We start from the raw sequence: 12,756 nt of genomic DNA, 5'->3' as shown, positions 1-12,756 counted from the left end.
CACGGAGGGGTCAGCGCTGGGGGATTCGGCGAAGGGGGACCACACGCCGGGGGGGCCCTGGGGGTGCCGGGGGGGCCCCTGGCAATGTCCGGGGGGGGGAAGGGGAAGCGGCAGCAGGAAACGGAGCCGTTCGGGGCCAACTGCCATAAAGGGAAACCACCGGCCGCACCGTGCCGCGCCGCACCGCGCTGGCAGAGCCGGTGCCCCACGGGTGGGGGCCCACGGCAGCACCCGGGTAGGTGTGTGGGGGGGGGAACGGCAGCGTGGACCCCCCTGCTGGGGTCTGCGCAGGACTGGGGGGGGTCAGTGGCGCCAGAGGTGCCGCGGTGTTTCCCCCCCCGGCAGCGGCACAGCCGGAAGGTGACGGCGGTGACATGGGCAAAGTGTCCCTGAGCCGGGGGGGGGAGGTGCTGGGAGGGGGGAGGGGGGAGGTTTGGGGGTCCCCGCGCACCCCCATCCCCACCAGGGTCCTCCCCCCCCTTCTCCGGCGTCGCCGCGGCGTGTCCCGGCAGCGCAGGTGGCCGCGACCCCCCGTGTCCCCGCTCCACCTTCCCCTCCTCATCCTCACCGACCCCCGGCGCGGGCCGGCAGCCCCCCCCCACCCCCGGCACGACCGCGGCGGGAGGCGGCAGCCGAAGGGTTAATGCCCCGGGAACCGGCCCCGCGGGCGTTCACCGGCCGGGCAAGGTGCCGCTGGGCCTGGCACCGGGGGGCTACCGGGGGGGCTACCAGGGCTGGCGGCAGCCGGCAGTTGTTTGCCACGCACCTGCGGCTGGAATGCGGCCGGCACGGGGCGGGTGGCAACCGGGCACGGCCGAGGCCACGGCTAATTACAGCCCGGTCCGGCCCGGTGGCGAGCGGATGTTTGTGACCTGTTGAGCTGCCGGCCGCGGCGTTGCCGGCCCCACGGCGTGCCGAGCCCCCCGGCGTGGTGAGGAATCGGTAACCCCCAGCGGACGGTGGCCGTGAGCTGACGGCGGTGGCGGCGGTGCCGGCCCCCCCGGGGAGGCGCTGGTGCCGTTGGCGATGGCCCCCAGCGCCGCAGGGCCAGGAGGTGAGCGGGGGGCGACGGGGGACGCGGTGGTGGCACCGGGGACCGGTGCTGGTGGGGTGGCACCGGGCAGGGAACCGGCACCGGGCAGGGAGCCGGCACAGGGGGGCTTGGGGACCCTCAGGTCACGGTGCCGCTGGCCCCCCGGCCACTGACGGCTGTGCCGAGCCGTTCAGCACGGCACAGGCAGCTCCCAGCCGCGGGGAGGGCTCGGCCGCCGCACCCTGCCGAGCCGGCCGCTGGGCAAACACGGCCCTCGGGGCCCGGTGGGACGCGCCAGGGCCTCCGGCGCCGCCGGGTAATGCCTGTCGGTGCTGCCAACACCGCGGGGCATTTCCCAACACCGGTGCCAGCACGGTGGGGCAACGGCGCTGCCGGCACCGCGGGCACGATGCCACGCCGCCCGACGAGAGCCCTGCGGCTGCCACCGCCACCACGGCAGAGCCCACCGGCGTTGCCGGCACGGCCGCAAAGCAGCCGCCAGCACCAACCCCGCGCCAGGTGAGGGCCACGGTGCCGCTCCCAGCCGGGCCCCGCACACTCACGCTCCCGTGACGGCAAATTGCCATCCCGTGGGAGTCCGGGATGCCGGCGCGGCCGGGATGTGCCGGGACCTGGGACTGAGTCACCCCCGGCCGCCCCGGCACGTGCCGGGATCCCGCCCCGCAGCCCCACGCCGGGACCCGGAGCGGGGGGTCCTGCCCGGGGGACCCCCGTGGCGGGAGGGGACACGGCCCCCGCGGCCCCCGGTGCCACGGCCGGCGCCGCAGCAGCCACAGCCCAGGCTCCGGGGCCGTGGGCGAGTGTGGGGCAGCCCCACAGCGGGGGGAGCGCGGGACCCACGGCCAAGTGCCCCCGGTGACCCCAGGGACCCTCATGACCCCCGTGACCCCACCACCCCACGTGACCCCAGTGACCCCGGTGTCCCCAGTGACCCCCACAACCCCCGTGACCCCAGTGACCCCCATGACCCCCATGACCCCACCACCCCACGTGACCCCAGTGACCCCGGTGTCCCCAGTGACCCCCACGACCCCTGTGACCCCAGTGACCCCCATGACCCCCATGACCCCACCACCCCACGTGACCCCAGTGACCCCGGTGTCCCCAGTGACCCCCACGACCCCAGCACCCCCCAGCGGTCCCCAGTGACCCCCACCATCCCCGGTGACCCCAGCGACCCCATTGACCCCAGTGACCCCACCATTCCCAGTGTCCCCCACTATCCCCAGTGTCCCCAGTGCCCCCCGGTGCCCCCCAAAGTCCCCAATGTCCCCAGTGCCCCCAGCATCCCCCAGGGTCACCAGTGACCCCACTGACCCCAGCGTCCCCAGTGCCCCCAGTGTCCCCCGCACCCCACTACCCCCACTGTCCCCAGTGTCCCCCAAAGCCCTCAGTGTCCCCAGAGCCCCCAGAGCCCCCAGTGACCCCAGTGCCCCCAGCACCCCACTATCCCCACTGTCCCCAGTGCCCCCAGTGACACCGGCACCCCCAGCACCCCCACTGTCCCCAGTGTCCCCAGTGACCCCAGTGACCCCAGTGCCCCACTGTCCCCGGTGCCCCCAGTGCCCCCTGTGTCCCCGGTGACCCCAGCGTCCCCACTATCCCCCAGCATCCCAGTATCCCCAGTATCCCCAGCATCCCAGTGTCCCCCAGTGCCCCCACTGTCCCCAGTTCCTTCAGTGCCCCCCAGTGTCCCCAGTGACCCCAGTGTCCCCCCGACCCCCAGTGCCCCCAGCACCCCACTATCCTCACTGTCCCCAGCACCCGCACTGTCCCCAGTGCCCCCAGCCCCCCAGTGCCCCCAGCGCCCCAGTGTCCCCAGTGTCCCCAGTGCCCCCAGTGCCCGGCGCTGGCGGGGGCCGTCTGGCGGCGTCGGCGCTGCCGACTCAGGCGGGCGTCAGCGGCCGCAGGGGCCGGGGGTGACGCGGGGTGAGGTGTTGGGGCAGGAGCCGGGGGAACCCGTCGGGCCAGGCCGGCCGGTCACGGCCTCCCCGGGCTGGGGCTGGCCACGGCCCAGCCGCGCGCCGCGCCGGCCACCGGCACAGCTCCGGGGACGGTGACGCGGGGGCACGGCGCCCCCTGACCCCCTGAGCCCCGCAGGAAGGTGAGCGGGGGGGCTGTGGGGCGGCACGGGCGTGAGTAGCCACGGCAGGGGGGACAGTAGCCGGCGCGGGGGCGAGGGTGGTTTGAGCCGTGGCCACCGAAGGGGCCGGCGGCGTCGGCGGGGAGATGCCACCGGGCACCGCTCCAGGGTGTCCCCCCGCATTGCGCCCGCCCGAGGTGGCTTCGGGGGTCCCGGGGACGCCGCGGAGGGGGCCAGTGGCCCCGCTTCGGCCGTGCCACCCCCCCCCAGCCCCGCCGCAGCCCGCGGGTGGCCCGGCTGCGCCGCCGTCACCGAGCCCGGGGACGCGTGGGATGCGTGGGAACCTGCCGGGGACGCGCGTTCCCACGGTGGCAGCTCGGCCGGGACGCAGCCTTGGGGGGGTCAGGGGGTCCCACCCCCCTCACCCCTAACTGGGGGGGTCCCACCCCCATCGCCCCTAATTGGGGGGGTCCCACCCCCGTCACCCCTAATTGGGGGGGTCCCGGGGGGGTTCTACCCCTGTCACCCCTAATTGGGGGGGGGGTCCCTTCACTCCCAACTGGGGGGGTCCCGTCACCCCTAACTGGGGGGGTCTCTCTCTCCCGCAGGTGCCACCGGCGTCGCCGAAGCCCCCGGGCAGGAGCAGGGGGACGTCACTGTCCCCCTCAGCCCCCTGCCGGCCCCCCCGGCCCCCCGCCCCCCCCCCGCCATGCTGCTGCCGGAGTCCCCCTTCCCCAGACGGGCGCTGGCGGCCCTGGACTCCCTGGCCTGGGGGCTACTTGCCCCCAGCGTCTGGGCCGTCAACGGGCTCCTGGACCTGCGGCCGACGACGGCGGAGCGGGGCCGGTGGCGGTGCTGCGGCTGCGCCGCGAGGGCCGTGGCGGCGCCGGTGTACGCCGCGCTGCTGCTGCTCACCTTGCCCTTGGCCGCGCTGGGGCTACTGCTGTGGCTACCGGTGCAGGCCACGCGGCGGCCCTTCGTCTACCAGTACACGGCCGGCACGGCGCCGGCGGAGCCGTGGGAGCTTCGGCAGCGCCGGACCTTCACCTTCCTCACCGCCAACCTCTGCCTGCTGCCCAGCGGCCTGGCCAAGTTCAGCAACCTGGGCCAGACGCCGCGTCGCGCCGCCGCCATCGCCCGCCGCCTCGCCCCGGCCTCGCCGCGCCCCCACCGCGGCCACCGCGCCGGCCTGGTGGAACCGCGGCACGGGCAGGCCAGCAGCTACGGCGGGACCCTCTGCACCACCCCGCGACCCCCCGGCAGTGTGACGGTGGAGGTGGAGACCGAGCCGGTGACGACCGAGCCGGTGATGACCGAGCCGACGGTGGCCGAGCCGATGGTGGCCGAGCCGGCGGCGTCGCTGGCCGAGCGCTTCCCGTCCGACGCCGACTTCGTGTGCCTGCAGGAGGTGTTTGACGCCGGTGCTGCCGCCATCCTGCGCCGGCGCCTGTCCGGCACCTTCCCCCACCTGCTGTGGGGGGTGGGCGGCCGGGGGCTGCGGGGGGGGGCGCTGAAGCTGCTCGACAGCGGGCTACTGCTGGCCAGTCGCTACCCGCTGCTGGCCGCCCGCTACCACGGCTTCCCCAACGGCGCCCGCGAGGACGCGCTGGCCGCCAAGGGGCTGCTGGTTGCCCAGGTGAGGGGGACCCCGGCCGCCGGTGACGCCGGTGTCGCCGGATGGTGCCGCTGAAGGCGGGGGGGGGTGTGTGTGTGTGTCCCCAGGTGCTGCTGGGCTCGGCGCGGGGACGCAGGGTGGTGGGCTACCTCGGCTGCACCCACCTGCAGGCGCCCGCAGGTGAGGGGACGCCGCGGGGACAACGCGGTGGTGGCGGCGGTGGCGGTTGGGGGGGGGGTGTCCGTCCCGGTGACGAAGCGGCGGCCGGCGATGCCGCGTTGCGTGTCGCCATGTGTCCCGTGTGTCCCCCCCGCCCCCCGCCTCTCCCCGCCGCAGGCGACGGCCGCATCCGCGAGGCGCAGCTGACGCTGGCGCTGGGGTGGCTGCGGCTCTTCCGGGAGGAGCAGGAGCAGCGCGGGGACGTGGTGGCCTTCGACGTCTTCTGCGGGGACCTCAACTTCGACAACTGCTCCCCAGGTCCGGGGACGGGGACGGGGACGGGGGGGACACGGGCGGGTTTTTTTGGGGGGAGCAGGGGGGGGTGACGCGTCCCCGTCTCGCCCGCAGGTGACGAGCCCACCCAGCGGCACCGGCTGTTCGAGGCGTACCGCGACCCCTGCCGCCGGGCGCCGGGGCAGGAGGAGCCCTGGGCCATAGGTGGGACCTCGTCCCCCTCCCCGCGTCACCCCGTGTCCCCAAGGGAGGGGACGCGCGGCCCGGGCGGGTGGCGGGGGTCCCGCTGATGGCCGTCCCCGTCCCCTGTCCCCGTCCCCGTCCCCGCGCGCAGGGACCCTCCTCGACCACCTGAGGATCTACGAGGAGCCCGTGTCCACCCCCGAGAAGATGAAGAGGTGACAGGGGTGGGGACACGGGGGGGGGACACACGCAGCCCTGGGAAAAGGCCACCCCAGCCCCGGGGGGGGACAGGGGACGCTCCAGCCCAGGCACCTGACCCTGCGTCACCGCGTCCCCATGCCTCCCCGTGTCACCGTGTCCCCATGTCCATGTGCCACCGGTTCCCCATGTCACCACGTCCCCGTGCCACCGTGTCCCCATGTCACCCCATCCCTCTGTCACCCCATCCCCGTGTCACCATGTCCCCATATCCGTGTGCCACGGCTTCTCCGTGTCACCCCATCCCTGTGTCACCGCATCCCTGATCCACAGTGTCCCCATGTCACCCCATCCCTCTGTCACCCCATCCCTCTGTCACCACGTCCCCATGTCACCACGTCCCCGTGTCACCCCATCCCCGTGTCACCCCATCCCCGTGCCACTGCGTCCCCATGTCACCGCATCCCCATGCCACCATGTCCGTGTGCCACTGTGTCCCCAAGCCACTGTGTCCCTGTGCCACCGCGTCCCCGTACCACCCCACGCCCACGCCACCGCCTCCCCGTGTCCCCATGTCCCCATGTCCTTGTGCCACGGCTTCCCCATGTCCCCACATCCCCGTGTCACCACATCCCTGAGCCACCGTGTCCCTGAGCCACCGTGTCCTTGTGCCACCGTGTCCCCGTGCCACCATGTCCCTGTGTCCCTGTGCCACTGTGTCCCCATGCCACCGTGTCCTCATGCCACCATGTCCCCTGCCACTGTGTTCCTGTGCCGCTGTGTCCCTGAGCCACCATGTCCCCGAGCCACCATGTCCCCATGTCCCTGTACCACCGTGTCCCTGTGCCACCGTGTCCTCATGCCACCATGTCCCTGTGTCCCCATGCCACCGTGTCCCTGTGCCACTGTGTCCTCATGCCACCATGTCCCTGTGCCATGTCCCCGTGCCACCGTGTCCCCATGCCCCCATGTCCCTTTGTCCCCATGCCACTCTCTCCCTATGCCCCCGCATGTCCCCATGTCCCCGTGCCACCATGTCCCCCCGTCCCGGTGCCCCTGTGACCCCGTGTCCCCATGCCACCGTGTCCCTGTGCCGCCATGTCCCCATGCCCCATGCTATCATGTCCCCATGGCCCCACGTCCCCATGGCCCCATGCCACCATGTCCTGGTGCCCCCATGTCCCCATGTCCCCATGTCCCCATGCCACCATGTCCCCATGTCCCGGTGCCCCTGTGTCCCCTTGTCCCCATGTCCCTGTGCCCCCCGTGTCCCCATGTCCCCATGTCCCCATGCCACCGTGTCCCTGTGCCGCCGTGTCCCCATGCCACCATGCCATCATGTCCCCATGTTCTGGTGCCCCTGTGTCCCCGTGTCCCCATGTCCCCGTGTCCCCATGCCACCGTGTCCCTGTGCCACCGTGTCCCCATGCCCCATGCCATCATGTCCCCATGTCCCCGTGTCCCGGTGCCCCTGTGTCCCCGTGCCCCCGTGTCCCCATGTCCCCGTGTCCCCGTGCCACCATGTCCCCGTGTCCCCGCCGCAGGACGCTCTCTCAGCCGGGGGGGCGGCAGCGTTACCTGGCGGGCCCCATCCTGGCCAGTGGCCAGCCCGCCCCGCTGGCCCCCGGCCCCTGGCACGGCCGGCGCCTGGACTACGTCCTGTTCCGCCAGCCCCCCGGGGACCCCCCCCTGCGCACGGTGAGTCCCGGTGTCCCCCGGCCCCCCCGGGTGTGTCCCCCCCCGGCGTGTCCCCCGCCCTGACGGCCCCTCTCCGGCAGGAGGTGGCGGCCGTCTCCTTCGTCACCCAGCTGGCCACCCTCTCCGACCACTTGCCCGTGGCCCTGCGCCTCCGCGTGGCCCCCGCGGGCCCCTGAGCCAGGCGCTGCGGCGCTGCTCCGGCACCGGGCCACCACCAGTCCGGCACCGGGCCACCACCAGGCTGGCACTGGGCCACCACCAGGCTGGCACCAGGCCACCACCAGGCCGGCACTGGGCCACCACCAGGCCGGCACCGGGCCACCACCAGGCCGGCACTGGGCCAGCAGCAGTTGGGCAGTGTTCTGGCACTGGTCTGGCACTGGTCCATCACAGGCCTGGCACTGGTGGCACTGGTGGCCCTGGTGGCACCGGTGCCAGCCGCGGTTTTAGCAACGGGAGTGAAATAAAGGCCCGGAGCGCAGCGGGGTGTGGGTGACCTGTGCCACCGCGTCCCCGTGCCACCGCGTCCCCATGTCCCTGTGCCACCACATCCCTGCGCCACCGTGTCCCCATGTCCCTGTGCCACCACGTCCCTGTGCCACCACATCCCCATGGCCCTGCACCACCGTGTCCCCATGTCCATGTGCCACCGCGTCCCCGTGCCACCATGTCCCCATGCCACCGTGTCCCCATGTCCCCGTGCCACCACATCCCTGCGCCACCATGTCCCCATGTCCCCGTGCCACCACATCCCTGCGCCACCATGTCCCCGTGCCACTGTGTCCCCGTGTCCTCATGTCCCCGTGTCCCCATGTCCCCGTGCCACCACATCCCCATGTCCCTGCGCCACCGTGTCCCCATGTCCCTGTGCCACCATGTCCCTGTGCCACCATGTCCCCATGTCCCTGTGCCACATGTCCCCGTGCCACCACATCCCCGTGCCACCATGTCCCCATGTCCCTGTGCCACCACATCCCCGTGCCACCATGTCCCCATGTCCCTGTGCCACCACGTCCCTGCACCACCACATCTGTGCGTCACCATGTCCCCATGTCCCTGCACCACCACATCCCCGTGCCACCATGTCCCCGTGCCACCGTGTCCCCATGTCCTGGTGCCACCGTGTCCCTGCCATGGTCTATGGGGCCCTTGGGGCCGGCTCTGTGGGGACACTTGGGGACCCTCAAGTGACCACTCTGTGGGGATCCTCCTTGGGGACTTCTCCACGGGGACCTTGGGGACCATCCCACGGGGACACTTGGGGACTGCCCCGTGGGGACCCTTGGGGACCACTCCATGGGGACCCTTGGGGACGGCCCCGCAGGGACCTTAGAATCGCAGAGGCAGAGAATGGCTGAGGTTGGAAGGGACCTTTAAGATCATCGAGTCCAACCTTTAGCCTACCCTGACAAGAGCCACTTCTAAACCATGTCCCTCAGTGCCCCATCTACCCTTTTTTTAAACACCTCCAGGGATGGTGAATCCACCACCTCCCTGGGCAGCCTATTCCAATGTTTAATAACCCTTTCAGTGAAAAAATGTCTCCTAATATCTAATCTAAACCTCCCCTGACGTAACTTGAACCCGTTTCCCCTCGTCCTATCACTTGTCACCAGGGAGAAGAGGTCAGCCCCCATCTCTCTACAACCTCCTTTCAGGTAGTTGTAGAGGGTGAGAAGGTCTCCCCTCAGCCTCCTCTTTTCCAGGCTAAACAACCCCAGCTCCCTCAGTCGTTCTTCATAAGGTTTGTCCTCCAGGCCCCTCACCAGCTTTGTAGCCCTTCTCTGGACACCCTCCAACACCTCAATGTCCCTCTTGTAGCGAGGGGCCCAAAACTGAACGCAGTACTCGAGGTGGGGCCTCACCAGTGCCCAGTACAGGGGGATGATCACGTCCCTAGTCCGGCTCACCACACTATTCCTGATACAGGCTAGGATGCTGTTGGCCTTCTTGGCCACCTGGGCACACTGCTGGCTCATATTCAGCCGGCTGTCAACCAACACTCCCAAGTCCTTTTCTGCCGGGCTGCTTTCGAGCCACTCTGCCCCAATCCTGTAGCGCTGCATGGGGTTGTTGTGACCCAAGGGCAGGACCCGGCACTTGGCCTTGTTGAACCTCATACCATTGGTCTCAGCCCATCGGTCCAGCCTCTCCAGATCCCTCTGCAGAGCCAACCTACCCTCAAGCAGATCAACACGCCCGCCCAGCTTAGTGTCATCTGCGAACTTACTGAGGGTGCATTCGATCCCTTCATCCAGATCCTTGATAAAGATATTAAAGAGAACCGGCCCCAGCACCGAGCCCTGGGGGACACCACTTGTGACCGGACACCAACTGGATTTAACTCCATTTACCACCACTCTCTGGGCACGGCCATCCAGACGGTTTTTTACCCAGCGAAGAGTACACCTGTCCAGGCCATGAGCAGCCAGTTTCTCCAGGAGAATGCTGTGGGAAACAGTGTCAAAAGCTTTGCAAAAATCCAAGTAGATAACATCCACAGCTTTTCCCTCATCCACCAAGTGGGTCACCTTATCATAGAAGGATATTAGGTTTGATAGGCATGACCTGCCCTTCACAAACCCATGCTGACTGGGCCTGATCACCCTGTTCTCCTGCATGTGCCGTGTAATGGCACTGAGGAGGATCTGTTCCATGACCTTCCCAGGCACCGAGGTCACACTGACTGGCCTGTAGTTCCCCGGATCCTCCTTCCTTGGGGACCTTGGGGACCTCTCCATGGGGACACCTGGGGACATCTTCATGGGGAGCTTGGGGACATCTCCATGGAGACCCTTGGTGATCACTCCATGGGGACACCTGGGGACATCTCCATGGGGAGCTTGGGGAGCTTGGGGACATCTCCATGGGGACACCTGGGAACCACCCCACAGGGACCTTGGGGACCGCTCCATGGGGACACTTGGGGACGTCTCCATGGGGACACCTGGGGACATCTCCATGGGGAGCCTGGGGACCTTGGGGACGTCTCCACGGAGATCCTTGGTGACCTCTCCATGGGGACCCTTGGGGACACCTGGGGACCACTCCATGGGGACACTTGGTGGCCCGGCCGTTGGGACCCTTGGTGGCCCCTCCCCAGGACCATTCCCTGAGGACTCCCCCCCCCCGGGCAGCCTGGCCGGGCCCCCCAGCGCCCCCCAACCACGCAGCCGGCCGTGGGGCAACCCCGAGGCTCCTTTATTGGAAGGCACCGAGATGGGGGGCAGGGGACACCCCACATATGGGGGTCGGCCCCCCCCCCTCACCGGACGGAGGGGCCGAACCCCCAGCGCTGTGGGGCAGAAGCTGGGGTTGTGGGGCTGCCCCACGGAGTGTGCATAGCTAAGACTTGGGGGGGGGGGGGGGGCGGAATGCTGCTTGGGGGTGTGCATAGCTGCGGTTGGGGGGCTGCCCTATAGACTGTGCGTACCTAGGGGTGGGGGGGGGCTGCCCCACAGACTGTGCATAGCTGGGGTTGGGGGGCTGCCCCATAGAGTGTGTGTATCTGGGGTTGGGGGGCTGCCCTATAGCTTGTGCGTATTTGGGGTGGGGGGGGGGTCTGCCCTATAGACTGTGCATGGCTGAGGTTGGGGGGCTGCCCCACGGAGTGTGCATGTTTGGGTTGGGGGGGGCTGCCCTATAGACTGTGTGTATCTGGGGTTGGGGGGCTGCCCCATAGAGTGTGCGTATCTGAGGTTGGGGGGGGCTGCCCTATAGACTGTGCGTATCTGAGGTTGGGGGTCTGCCCTATAGACTGTGTGTATCTGGGGTTGGGGGGCTGCCCCATAGAGTGTGCGTATCTGAGGTTGGGGGGGGCTGCCCTATAGACTGTGTGTATCTGGGGTTGGGGGGCTGCCCCATAGAGTGTGCGTATCTGAGGTTGGGGGTCTGCCCTATAGCTTGTGCGTATTTGGGTTGGGGGGGGGCTGCCCTATAGAGTGCGTGTATCTGAGGTTGGGGGGGGGGGGGGGGCTGACCTATAGCCTGTGCGTACCGAGGTGTGGGGCTGCCCTATAGCCTGTGCGTATGTGGGGTGGGGGGCTGCCCTACGGCCTGTGCGTAGCGAGGTGTGGGGCTGCCCCACGGCGGCGGCTGGGGGGGGCCGTGCCCCTCAGACCCCCTCCTGCGCCCGCCGGTACTCGAAGAGGCTCCCGCGCTCGGCGAAGCTCTGGGGGGGCCGGGGACCCTCCGTGGGGTGTCCCCCATCCGTGGGGTCCTCCCCCTCCTGGGGGTCGCCGTAGCCGCCCCCGCCGGGGGTCTGCAGGCAGAAGACGTCCTGCGTGGGGAGAAGAGGTGGCGTCGGGGGGCTGTGGGGCGCCGTGGGGGGATGTGGGGTGCTGTGGGGGGATGTGGGTCCCGTCCCCCCCTGCCCCCCCCCATCCCTGCTCACCCCCGGCTCCGCGGGGGGCTGGGGCCCAGGTTGATGGTGCCATGGGGTGCTATGGGGTGCTATGGGGCGCCGTGGGGCGCTATGGGGAGCTATGGGGAGCTGTGGCCCCCCGTCCCCGCTCACTCCCAGCTCCACGTTCCTGGGGCCCAGGTTGATGGTGCCATGGGGCGCCATGGGGTGCCATGGGGTGCTACGGGGTGCTATGGGGAGCTGTGGGCGCTATGGGGTGCCATGGGCGCTATGGGGCGCTATGGGGCGCTATGGGGCGCTCACCCCGGCTCCACGGGCACCACGTTCCTGGGGCCCAGGTTGATGGTGCGCCCGTCCCACCGCAGCAGCAGGTTGAGGCCCGGGGCCCCGGGGCTGCCCCCTAAGTGCGAGAGGGGGGTCAGGGGGGGGCGGGGGGGTCAGGGGGGGTCTTGGGGGGGGGCTGGGGGGGCCATGGGGGCAATGGGGGGGACGATGGCGGGCGATGGGGGGCCATGGGGGGCGGTGGGTGGCCATGGGGGGCTATAGGTGGCCATGGTGGCCACGGAGGGCTACGGGTGGCTCTGGGTGGCCTTGTTGGGCTGTGGTGGCCATGGGGGCTGTGGGTGGCCCTGGTGGCCATGGTGGGCTACAGGTGGCCCTGGTGGCCGTGGTGGCTGTGGTGGGCTGTGGGTGGCCACAGTGGGCTATGGGTGGCCCTGGTGGCCATGGTGGCCATGGTGGCCATGGTGGGCTCTGGGTGGCCGCGGTGGGCTGTGGGTGGCCATGGTGGCCTGTGGTGGCCATGGGGGGCTGTGGGTGGCCGTGGTGGGCTGTGGGTGGCTCTGGTGGCCGTGGTGGGCTCTGGGTGGCCATGGTGGCCTGTGGATGGCCGTGGTGGGCTGTGGGTGGCCGTGGTGGCCATGTTGGGCTGTGGTGGCCATGTTGGGCTGTGGGTGGCCATGGGGGGCTGTGGGTGGCCATGTTGGGCTGTGGGTGGCCGTGGTGGCCATGTTGGGCTGTGGTGGCCATGGGGGGGCTGTGGGTGGCCATGTTGGGCTGTGGGGTGGCCATGTTGGGCTGTGGTGGCCATGTTGGGCTGTGGTGGGCTG

The 12,756-nt window shown here is 70.3% G+C and overlaps 2 protein-coding genes across 5 annotated transcripts in view; one reads left to right on the top strand and one right to left on the bottom strand.

The window, feature by feature from the left end:
- Positions 1 to 146: 146 nt before the first annotated feature.
- Positions 147 to 7,763, top strand: LOC141738477 (sphingomyelin phosphodiesterase 5-like). Of its 4 annotated transcripts, XM_074573697.1 has the most exons (9): positions 161 to 235; positions 881 to 1,054; positions 3,746 to 4,773; positions 4,860 to 4,932; positions 5,089 to 5,229; positions 5,320 to 5,409; positions 5,540 to 5,603; positions 7,131 to 7,284; positions 7,365 to 7,763. In XM_074573697.1, the coding sequence occupies exons 2-9, from the start codon at positions 1,027 to 1,029 to the stop codon at positions 7,458 to 7,460; spliced, it is 1,674 nt and encodes a 557-aa protein (XP_074429798.1). In that variant the 5' UTR covers positions 161 to 235; positions 881 to 1,026; the 3' UTR covers positions 7,461 to 7,763. The 4 variants fall into 4 exon arrangements, with proteins under 4 accessions (XP_074429801.1, XP_074429798.1, XP_074429797.1 ...); XM_074573700.1 differs by lacking the exon at positions 881 to 1,054 and having other exon boundaries at positions 147 to 235; XM_074573696.1 differs by lacking the exon at positions 161 to 235 and having other exon boundaries at positions 248 to 1,054.
- A 2,706-nt stretch (positions 7,764 to 10,469) lies between these two features.
- Positions 10,470 to 12,756, bottom strand: part of OPLAH (5-oxoprolinase, ATP-hydrolysing) — a 32,477-nt gene continuing 30,190 nt past the window's right edge. The window contains 1 exon segment of the mRNA XM_074578087.1: positions 10,470 to 11,485. Within this exon segment, the coding sequence (XP_074434188.1) occupies positions 11,399 to 11,485 (87 nt within the window). The 3' untranslated portion in view covers positions 10,470 to 11,398.

This window comes from Larus michahellis, chromosome 2, assembly GCF_964199755.1.
Source record: "Larus michahellis chromosome 2, bLarMic1.1, whole genome shotgun sequence".
NCBI lineage: Eukaryota > Metazoa > Chordata > Aves > Charadriiformes > Laridae > Larus > Larus michahellis.
The sequence above is the reverse complement of the archived record's forward strand: the minus strand, read 5'-3'. Positions and strand labels throughout refer to the sequence as shown.